General features: G+C 37.1%; 1 protein-coding gene and 1 pseudogene across 1 annotated transcript; both read right to left on the reverse strand.

Annotated features, from left to right (window-relative positions):
* Positions 1-1,013: 1,013 nt before the first annotated feature.
* Positions 1,014-7,265, reverse strand: LOC112172527 (annotated as a pseudogene).
* A 942-nt stretch (positions 7,266-8,207) lies between these two features.
* On the reverse strand, positions 8,208-10,831 carry LOC112182941 (lysine histidine transporter 1). The gene is made up of 7 exons (XM_024321509.2): positions 10,669-10,831; positions 9,871-10,251; positions 8,995-9,388; positions 8,808-8,913; positions 8,567-8,658; positions 8,417-8,485; positions 8,208-8,325 (listed from the first exon to the last, which is right to left on the reverse strand). Exons 1-7 carry the CDS (start codon positions 10,719-10,721, stop codon positions 8,227-8,229), a joined length of 1,194 nt encoding a protein of 397 aa, XP_024177277.2. The 5' UTR covers positions 10,722-10,831; the 3' UTR covers positions 8,208-8,226.
* Between the last annotated feature and the right edge of the window lie 907 nt (positions 10,832-11,738).

Genomic DNA, 11,738 nt, shown 5'->3' on the forward strand with positions numbered 1-11,738 from the left:
GAAACCTGAGGTGTACACACATTTCTAATTTGTAAATCAAGAAATTAAAAGTTATAATTTCTACATATTTGTAGAGTTTTAATTTGTTCCTGCAGTTTTCTTTACCTAGCTACCCTTTCGATATTAACTTGTGCTACATTTCAATTTTACATTCTGCAGTTCTCTGGGTCAAAACCTCGAAAAAAGTACCTGTGTGGGAAGTCTACTTCTCAGTTTTTGTTTCACTAGCTTTCTGGATTGATATTATTGGCTTTTCTTATTGGAAATATGCAGGTTGGTCCTCACTGAAGTTTGAATTCTGAGCTCTCAGTTATTTAGTCATTACGCGTCACGATTTTAACTCCTCTTATTCCCTTGACAATGACTGCCATTTGTTGTGGAACAGACATATTTGCAATCGAAAACAGCAAAGATGGAGAAAATGAGATTGAAGGGGCACGAGATAGACCTGTGGATGGCCATACATTCCCTTCCTCGGGAGCTCAAGAAGCAAATAAGGCGATACCAGAAATACAAATGGCAAGTAACAAGAGGTGTTGATGTGGACAGTCTTCTTCACAATCTTCCCCGGGACATCAGAAGGGAAACTAAGCTGCATCTATGCTCCAGTTCACTCAGTAAAGTGAGTATGTTCTATTGAAAATTGTCCCTATATAGTGTGTGTGTGTGTATATATATATATATATATATATATATGCAAGTTGTAACATGCACACGATGCTATCAACTCTACATTACATGATGAGGTGATGACCATCCGCAGGTTCCAAAGTTTCAAAATATGGATAAATGATTGCTCGATGCAATATGTGATCATCTAAAGTCAGTGCTTTACATATATTAAATATGTATTTTGTATAACTAATACTAATTGCTTATTTATCTATTTTTTATTTGATTTAAATTTAAATTAGAGGGATAATACGCAATACACACTAAAATGTGATGTACTAAAAGGCAAAAAATAATACACGTCTATGCAAATCAAATCCTTTATTTTAGTTTCCTCTACATCATTTATAGGAAGTACCTAATCCAGATTCTTCAAAAGAAATGGAACTCTATATGCTGTCTCCTAGTCCTAGCAACAAAAATTGGATTTGCCCTCCGCAACTCTACCTCTCTTAGTCAGTTTAATATACAGATACAAGATGCAATGTTTCACCTCAGCCATGTACCAGTAGAGATTTAATCCTCAAACATGCCCTCATCAGAAATTCCAGGAGATTCTGTCCCATTAACATGGGGCTGCGTGGTCATATCAACGGTTTCATTCAAGAAGCTGAAATCAAAGTCATCATCGTCATCGTCTTCATCATCATCATCTATGTTTGTATCTTCCTCGTCATATTCTCTTGGTTTTATTCCCTTGGCTTCTCTTTCCATCCGCTGTTTGATGCAATCGTCATATGACATTTCATAACAAACGGTACTCTTTCCAACAATAGCTTTGTTGTGAGCATCTGTCAGCCGTTCCTGCTTGCTCTTCTCTCAGTTCTTTGGTTCTCCTCAGTAGTCATAACGGTATAGAGCATTGTCTGGGTCATATTGATCCTTCCCAAAATAGCTGTCTTCCACATACCTCCCTGGCTCTTCCAGTGGTAGATCAAGAGCTTTACGGCTGTAGGAACAAACCAGACAGTTTTACTATGCAGGTTCAGTGGGTAAATGAAATCAAAATATTCAAGTTCAACAGAGGTTCAACATGGATAACACTCATATCCACAACGGGGACAGGGGAGTACTAATAAACCTAAAAGATGGTAGAAAAATGGATGTAAAACTTATATAATAGCATCAAAACATACAAAACTTCTTGCACTACCAGCTTATATCCCTGATCAAAGCTTCTCTTTCCTCCAATGATCAACGCCAATGTAAGAAGTCATACTCGTCCATCTCAATATTGCGCCTCATTTTGGTAACTATGTATTCCTCTCCTCTCTCTTCTCTTTCCTTCTTAGTGTGTTACGAAGCTGTAGGAGAAAGGAAACCAATGGGAAATATTAACATCAGAGCTAAAATTATTATTATTCTTCAGGCTGGTGATCAGTGGCGGATCCACGTATAGGCTAGCTTAGGCACTTGCCTAGGCTGGATTTTTTTTTGTTTAGCTTAATATATATATATGTTGGCTGAAGGGGGGACGCAGATAGGCAATGAGTGGGGGAAACTCACGTTTAATATACATGTTGAGGTATAATATATATATAGATAATTGATATTGTTTCACAAAGCAATCTGCCACTAATCCACTATCATTCCTATATAATTGTATACATGTAAAGGCTTAAGCTTGTCATGCTTTTTGCCATTCCCAGATGACCCCATTTCCCACATTTCTGATTCTTTTTGTCACTACCCCATTTCCCATTTCTCCTTCTTTTTGACATTTCCAGACGACCCCGGCCATTTCCCATTTCAGCATTTCTCATTCTTTTTGTTCTATCAAGAATCCCCAAACAAGTGAAACAACCATTTATGAAGGTCAGTTCTTCATCTTCTAGTTTACAATCCATTTATGCTACTGATATTCATCAAATTAGAACAAGGTCCATTTATATGTATTTTATTGTTCAATGACAATATGTTTTATAACAGTATGAACTATGAAGAGATATTTTAAAAAAATATCGAGACCAGAGGAGACTTCATCTTCTACAAAGAACAATGTTGATAGTGAAAGCTCAAAGAAAAATGAACTTGAAGCAATTTTGGATGATCTTCCTTCAGACCCTGCACGTCGAAAGCGTATCTTGGATTATGATCCAAATATTCGTGATCAAGTTCGACGACGTTATTTGCTTAAGGGTCCTTGTCAGCCTCGAAACCATGAGTTTCCCCAAAAGGTAATAAGTGGAACAAAACGACGTTTTGTCCCTTCTTGGTTTGATGAACATCCTGAATGGTTAGAGTATAGCATAGAAAATGATGCTATGTTTTGTCTATGTTGTTATCTCTTTAAACCACATCATGGTGACCAAGGAGGCGGTGATACATTTACTTGCAAAGGTTTCTCTAATTGGAAGAATAAAAAAGGACTTCAAGATCATGTTGGAGGTCTCGGTAGTGTTCACAACCAAGCTTTACTAAATTGCCAAGCTTTAATGGATCAAAAACAGCATCTTGAGTCAGTAATTAGTCGTCAAGTGGAATCCTCTAAGCATAACTATTACACTCTCTTGAATGCTTCCATTGATTGTGTTCGTTTCTTGTTGCGGCAAGGTCTTGCTTTTCGTGGTCATTATGAATCTGAATCCTCTAATAATAGAGGGAACTTTCTTGAACTTCTAGAATTTCTTGCTGAACATAATGACAGGGTGAAGGCTGTTGCCTTTGAAAATGCTCCTGGAAATCTACAGTTGACATCACCTGTTATACAGAAAGATATTATAAATGCAGCTGCAGTTGAAACTTTAAATGCAATCATGTTTGATATGGGTGATGCCCCATTCTCTATTTTGGTTGATGAAGCACGAGATCATTCAATAAAAGAGCAAATGGCAGTTGTTCTGCGCTATGTAGACAATAAAGGCCAAGTCATTGAAAGGTTTGTTGGCATCCAACATGTTAAAAGCACTGATGCACGGTCCTTAAAACTTGCAATAGACGAGTTATTCTCCAGAAATGGGTTGAGCATATCAAATCTTCGAGGACAGGGCTATGATGGGGCTAGTAATATGCAAGGTGAGTTCAATGGTCTTAAGGCACTTATCTTGAAAGAAAATGATTGTGCATTTTATGTTCATTGTTTTGCACATCAACTTCAACTTGCCCTTGTTGCTTTAGCTAAAAATCATGTTCTAGTTGCTTCATTCTTTTTCTTAGTAACAAGAGTGGTTAACATTGTTGGAGCATCATGTAAACGTCGTGATCTTCTTCGAGAGCAACAACAAAATGAAGTGATGGAAGCTCTTCACAATGATGATCTTCTAAGTGGAAGAGGGTTGAATCAAGAAACTACTCTCAAGCGTCCTGGTGATACACGTTGGGGTTCACATTACGGCACCTTACTGAGTATTATTTCTATGTTTTCTTCCATAATTAAGGTGATTGAAATGATTATTGAAGATGGAGCATACCCTGATCAGAGAGGGGAATGTAATCTTTTGCTAGCACAAATGCAATCGTTTGACTTCATATTTTGTCTGTTTTTAATGAGGCAAGTGTTAGGAGTCACGAATGATTTATCACAAGCATTACAAAAGAATGATCAAGATATTGTCAATGCTATGGATTTAGTCAAGGCATGCAAGCAGAAACTACAAAAAATGAGGGAAGATGAATGTGAATGGGATGATTTTCTTGACAAGGTTTATTCTTTTTGTGGCAAGCATGGTATCAAGATTCCCAATATGGATGATGTCTTTGTTGCTCAAGGGAAATCCCAACGGAGAGCTGAAAAAATAACAAACCTTCATCATTATCGAGTAGAGGTCTTTTATACTGTGATTGATAGACAACTTTCAGACTTGAATGATCGTTTTAATGAGGTAAACTCTGAGCTTCTTCTTTGTGTTGCAAGTTTAAGTCCAGATAATTTATTCTCCGCTTTTGATAAGCAAAAGTTACTCCGTCTTGCCAAATTCTATCCAAGAGATTTTTCTGAAAGAGATATCTTATCACTTGAAGACAAGCTTGATATTTATGCTAACGAAATGCGATTCAACAATGAATTTTCTCAATTGAAAGGAATTGGTAGTCTTGCAAAAAAATTGGTGGAGACAGGAAAGCACAAAACACATGCATCAGTCTACAAGCTTCTAACTTTGGCTTTAGTTCTACCGGTTGCAACAGCTTCAGTGGAAAGAGTATTCTCAGCTATGAACATTGTGAAGAATCCACTTCGTAATAGAATGGGAGATCAATGGATGAATGATAGTTTGCTTGTTTACATTGAGAAAGATATATTCAATAGCATTGGTAATGATGCTATAATGCAGCGTTTTCAAAATATGAAATCGCGCCGTGGACAATTACCGTCTCGTACTAAATTTGTAATTTAATATTTTTTTTAATATCGTACTAATTTAGTTGAATCTTGCCTTACCTGACATTTACTTCTGGATCCGCCGCTGCTGGTGATAACATTTTTAACTTCGGCCAACTAAATATTACCACCAAAAAAGAAAAAAACTCCTTATTTTATTTACCATTTCAAGACCATCACTGCTAATGAGAAATTTAAGGAGCTGTTTACCAACCAGAGTGGCCTTTTCATATCAAGTTGGATCAAATGACATGTGTTTTAGGTATAAAGAGGTGAAAATGAAGTAAGACTGCACAACAACAGGTTGGATTGAGGCCAGATATCAAACTACACGTTTGGACAATCCGTATAAAGTAAAGCTGAAACTGTCTTAACAATCCTGACTATTAGACTCTGCAAGGTCAGTTATCCACTCTCTCAAGGAGCGGTTTCAAAAATTAGACATTTGATGATGTGTCAAGATTTTGGCCTAGAAAAATCAATTGAAATTATGTTTGACCTTATTTTCTAGCATGATTCATCAATGAGGTGCAACGTCCATTCTTGACATGAACCACCGTAGAACAAACCAGGCAAACAAAAACTGAAAACCACAAAAGTGACTAGAAAATTTATCGACTCAGATTATAAATGTAAGCAGCTGACCTGACGCTCAGCAAAGGCAGCCTCCAGGTCAAGTTCTTTAACGCTTGTTTTCTGCAAACAAATATGACAACAGAAAGTAAGTGCCACGGCATAGGACCCAATACAATGTCCACAAGACAAGTGGTCACCAGAATCACTTTTGGTACTAAGGTTTTCTTATAATAGGCTTTCGTATATTCAAAACAGTTTTCTTCATTCAAATCTTCAGTATCAGTTAACTCTGATAGCTTTTTGTCTTTATATTTTTCAGGATTAGCCTCCACATCATCCACAATCATCTGTTCAGCAACAAGTATCTGCCACAACTGCATAAATCGAACAAGGCAAGTCACGCATCATAGTGATCACAAGACAAGTGAAATTACACTCATAACAGAAATAAAGTATTTCATGGACATGAATGAATTACGGCATATAGATACTTCAGATCTCAAAGATTCACCTTATCAACATAAGGGTGATTTGACAATAAAGGTTCCTCTACGGGCTTATTTTTTGGATCTTTCCTGGGCACAGGAGGTCTTCCACAATCACGCTGAGAAGTGAAACAGCGCATATCAAAACCATAAACACGTGCTTATATTAGACGGTAAGAGCTACATGCTTTCACAGAGTACAAAACTGCAATGAAATGACTGAAAGCTAGGAAACCAAGTAAATGTAAGGATTAACCCCCCCACCCAAAAACAATAGTTTGCAATAAAGAACTAACGATGGGCGTACCAGGGAAAAGGTACAGAAAATGAAACATTAGTGAGGGAGAAGCACATACCTGTAATTCATCTGGATTAGTATCTTCAGCATGATGAAATATTGGTGGAAAGTCAAATCTGTTAAAGCTGGAAGTGTGGAAGCAATTTTGAGATTAAGAAGAAACAAACTCGATCAGAATATTATCCATAGGATTATCCTCAAAGAGAATTGAATGGGTGATATATAGATGAAGTGTGTGTAAAAAACTAGGAATACATAGTTACATACATAAGGTGGTCTATATTAGGATAGACAAAACGCAGTTCAATTGGAAACCGAAAGCGATAAGGATCTCGTTTAATATGCCTGCACAAGAAAAATTTAGTAAGATAATACCCACAAGAAATATAACACTAGCCGATCAATAGTAAGAACATCATCCCATAAGAAAGAGAATACAGAGTCAATAAAACAAAAGAGAGAGAGAGAAATTGGAGTGCAGCACTACTCGCCAGAATTTCAACCATGACACGCATACCAACTTTTATGTGACGGCGGATCCAGTACCAGTCAATATTTTTTATCGGAACCCCACCTGAAAGACATTAATACTCATCAAACTACTTTGAATTGAAATAAGCCAGCTTTCAACTCTGGATTAGTTAGACCATGAAAGTATCAATGAATGCACCCCCACTATTACACATTACTGAAATTAGTAGATTCGCCCCCTCAAGAAATAAAGATATAAATTTCAAGTTACATAGCATATCATATACACCTCCGGTGTCCACAAATGCTCCTTGATACAGATGTATACATGTCACTATATACATGCTCCTTCACAGATGTGCATTACACATATTCCCACTGTAACATCAGCCACTCTGTCTCTTGCGACCAAAGACACATCCTTTACGGTTTCTTTCTCAACCATACAACTTAGTAAGCATTCCGTACTAAATGAAACACAAGTATGCCTCAGCATTCTTTGGATATAACGTTCAACTTTTCATTTCCAGAAACACAACATATAAGATATAAAAAGATAAGCACAAGAACTTACTTGTCGGAGCTGGAGGCTTTGGGTTTGAAGAGGTTGGGGAGAGGGGAATGGGTGAGATGGGGAGGGGTCCATTTGGGTTGGGGTTTGGAGTGGGGAGAAGGGTTTAGGGTTTTAGGTGAAGAGGAATTGGTTAGGGGTTGCATCACTGAGAGTGAAGGTGAGAGTGTCCTAAGCTCTCAGAGTGAAACTGCTGAGTGGATAAAGTAATTTCTATTTTTTTTGTTTTTTTCTCATGTTGGGTTTCGATCTGGTGTGTCGCTTCTATAATTCTTTCTATGCTCTCTGCCAATCTCGGCTTTTTATGCTGTTATTGACTTGGAAAATTTAGCGCGAGTTGTTTTAACTTTTAAGAATTTCTCTTCAGGGTTAATTATCTTCTTATACAAGTTCATAAGATCTTGAACTTGCACAATGTTCATTCAAGCTAAATTGGTTTCAGACGGATGCTTCGATATTTCTAGCTACAAGCGTATTAGGCTTAATAATTGTGGATATATATGATCATCGTTTATTTTACTTCTAAAATAGGTGATTATATGATAAATAAATGAAACATTTAAATAATGCACTTCAGAATTGGAATTGCACTAAAAATATAAATTAACGGATTTTTTTTTTTTGAAGAATAAATTAACGGATTTAGAGTTTAATCAAACGATTAAAGCTAAAATAATAGAGTATTAATAAAGCACTTGAAATTTTCGCCATCAGCAGTAAGAGAGGTCATACATACACTCATATCCACCAAACAAGCTATGAACAGCTGAATAAGTAGGCCCTATTATTAACATAAGCACTAATTACAGATAGTTAATTTGAAATGTCAAGACTCTTAAGAGTAATATTTGAAATCCTTGGCTTGAAGTATGATATTCCTCAATGCACCAATAGGAGCAAAAATCAGCAATAACACTCCAGCTATAATGCAGAACTGTAATAGAAGAAAACCAGAATGAAATTAGTATTTGCAAAGAAAAATAATACGTAAAAGAACAAAGTACTTTAAGTTCTTGCTATCTTACCCAATTTGCAAACCAGGATAAGCTGAACTTCTTAGGTTTGTAGATGACGAGCCACATGATGCAAGGAAGCTACAAGAAATTTTCAGGTAATTAAGTACTAAAAGGGAATGAAAAATCCACTGATGCAATGTCATTATAGAAGTTACTTACAAAATATGTTGTGGGAGCAAAAGCAAATCCTCCAAAGAAACTGAGAAGCCCGCCAAAGAAAGGGAACGTGACTCCGATGAACAAGGTCATTGCTGCATTCACGCAGAATACATTAATATTGAGTGAAATAGATCATATGTACCATATTTCTAAACCACATTATTAATCATATCTCAAGACTCATGTATGATGTGTGAAGTAAACTCAAGATTAAGATGATGGGGAAGAAAATGATAATTACCAACAAATAGATTTCGTGATATAAAGCGAAGAGAATAAGAAGGTTTGAAATTCATCTGTTTCACTAGAGCTGCTTCAATTGTGTCAAACACCGGCATTGCATAGACCTACATAAGCAACAAGATGAACAACATGAATACTTAATCAACTGTTTATGCAGTAATGTAAATATTGAAGTAGGACTCTACCTGATAACTTCCAATGACGTGAATAACAACAAAGGCATTAGCAATAACAATAAGCCACTTAGGTTTCTCCAATGATATGAGGATGTTATCCTGAACACTGTTTCCAAACACCCAATAACCGATAAGAGCAACTGGGAAATAGCACAAAGCCACCACAACATATGCAAGCATCACACCCTTCCACATTGGTTTTTTGGAAGGCTTGTCAGGTGTAGAAGGAAGTGTTGCTTGAATCTCCAAAACCACATTGTGACCAGCAAAAGAAAAAGCTACATCTCCCAAAGCACTAAAGAAGTTGAACACATTTCCTGTGGTGGTTGAAGCCCTGGGGCCATACTGCACTTCTGGTTGAACCCCTTTGTGAAGTGAAGCTCCCCAAGCAATTGTAGAGTAGCTGTGTAAATACACAATGAGACATTAAACCAAATACTTCAGCAAATTAAAAAATGTAACTGACATGAACTTCTTAATCTGAAAAGATCCCATTTGGAGAAAACTCTGCTCTATCAATAAACTTGTATAGGAGGTGCCAGAAGCAATTCTAGAGATTAACTAAAGGCCTCTTGTAGAAGCACTTCAGGGTGATTTTGCAACAAGCAGTTCAGTTTTTAATCAAGGATTTGATTCAGGTACGATGTCATAAGTACTAGGTGACCTAAGTACTAGATTCTATAGGTTGGTTAAAATAGATAGAAGTGCTTTTAGAGTTACTGAAGCACTTGTACTTTTTGGAGAAGCAGCTAATGGTTAATTCCCTAGAAATCACTACCTATCAATTATAGGTGTGTCTCATCTGTTCTAGGAAGATGTATGGGAATTCGATTGCCTGTACACAATTCTAACAAATTAACTTGCTGAAAAGGAAAATATATGTACCTCAAGGACATGACAGCTGCAGCAAGAGAAATACCAGCAATGGAATTGAAGCTAGGGAGGTGAGAGATAACAAAGTGGACAGCGGCGAAGATCATGATGAAGTAGGTGGTTTTGATTGGTTTTCCAGGGGACACAGTATCGTGGATCTTCTGCAGTGATTTACCACCTGTAATCATATAGACGATGCACGTACCAGCTTGCACCATTAGCTGTTGGGGTACCACAATCCAAAGCCCTAGCTTTTCTCCGAAGGCATGTTGACCCAACTCATGGTACCTATCAAACCTCTTCCCCGGCACGGACTCATGCATCTCTACCATCTGCCATAAGGTGTATAGCGTGATAATCCATGAAAGAACAATCACAGTGACTCCAGGTCCCCTAAAGCACAAAACCCAATTTAGTTAATGGCTCCAAAATATGCTATCATCATGTTAATCATGCAAAAAGATAATATGGCATATTACCTTGCTCACTGAATCTTAAACCCTAAACCCCTTCCCCCATAACCAAAACAGATCCTACTTTGTATCACCACACGCTAAACTTAAACTCCAAGTATTGGATTTATGCATAAAACTAAGTCGATTTTGCTTCTATTATCTTTCTCACATAATGCCTTCAACACTTGATCCAAAAACAGCTTTGAACAAAATCAGTATAAGGACGTACTAAATCTTTAAAAATCATGTTCATGTCAAAAAGCACAAAAACAAGCCAACCTTTCGACCCTAAAAGACTCGAAACGCTGGTCCTACAACCAAAAACCTGAAGACATGAAATTGAAACATGCCTTACCATCCAAGTTGAGACATGGCAAAAGGAAGACCAAGCACACCAGCACCAACCATGGCGGTGACATTGTGGAAAGCAGAGTACCACCAGGTTGCAGTCCTAGAACTTGTGATGGGAAGCCAGTCATTCAGATCCTTTTCCTTCTGATCAATACCTTTTGCTTCAATATCCATCTCTCCCTTCAATGAGTAAAAGCATAAGAGTTGCCCAAACCCAAAACAAGTTCTCTTGCTTTGATTTAATCATAAATAAGAACCGAGAAAGTGCTACGTAAGTAGGACTCCTACAGGACTTCGATTTTGTGTTGAACTGAAATCGTTAGGCTCCTGAGGGTAGATTGAGTACTTAGTGAACTGAAACTAACTCACACTATATGTGCAAGAACTTACTTTTAGCCATTTGATTTTTCAAAACTTTTGAAATTTCTAATTTACCCTTTTTTGGATCATATCTATCTCATTGAATCCTTGTAGAACTGAAATTCCTAAGTAGAATCTGTATCCAAAAAGGATAAAGATTCTTCTAGTGAGGAATCAGATGGTACAGAATTCAGTCAATCACTTTGGCAAAAAAAAAAATCATTCAACACAAGTGAATCCAATCCACCCTCAGAAGTCTATGATTTCAGTTGAAAAAGGAAACCGTAAATCTGTCTGACTCTTTACCTATAGCTTTTGGGTAAAAATACTTGAACCTGTGCAACTACATTTTTTCGGTTAAGATCTTTACTATGAGGCTCTAGCTCAAGGAGAGAGGAGTGTATGAGATGGTGAAGAGGAGGCAGAGATAAAACTGTTTAGAAGAATGAGAAATGCATATGCATGAGTCGAGTGGTTGTTGTAAAGTGCGACTTCAACCAAGTCCACAAATAGTCATGAAACAAAGATTCTGAGTTGTTTGTTAATCACACAAGGTTTGCTTTGGCAGTTGTCAAGCAAAGTGTAAGCGCACAACGGAGAAGTTCTTAAGGATTGCATATCACAGCTATCTCTCTCTCTCTCGTTAATAAGGAAAAAAAAAAAAAAAAAAAAAGCCACCGGATTGGTTAGTAATTTAGCAATTAACTACTCTTG

The sequence above is a fragment of the Rosa chinensis genome, chromosome 1 (genome assembly GCF_002994745.2).
Source record: "Rosa chinensis cultivar Old Blush chromosome 1, RchiOBHm-V2, whole genome shotgun sequence".
Classification (NCBI taxonomy): Eukaryota; Viridiplantae; Streptophyta; class Magnoliopsida; order Rosales; family Rosaceae; genus Rosa; species Rosa chinensis.

Bases quoted from the DNA above. Each gene is read 5' to 3' on its own strand.
- LOC112182941 (XM_024321509.2), bottom strand. From the start codon at position 10,721: ATGGTTGGTGCTGGTGTGCTTGGTCTTCCTTTTGCCATGTCTCAACTT. The intron at 8,914-8,994 runs GTAGAGTCCTAC...TTGCTTATGTAG, and splicing joins ACGTCATTGGAAGTTATCAG to GTCTATGCAATGCCGGTGTT. The intron at 8,659-8,807 runs GTAATTATCATT...GCGTGAATGCAG, and splicing joins ATCACGAAATCTATTTGTTG to CAATGACCTTGTTCATCGGA.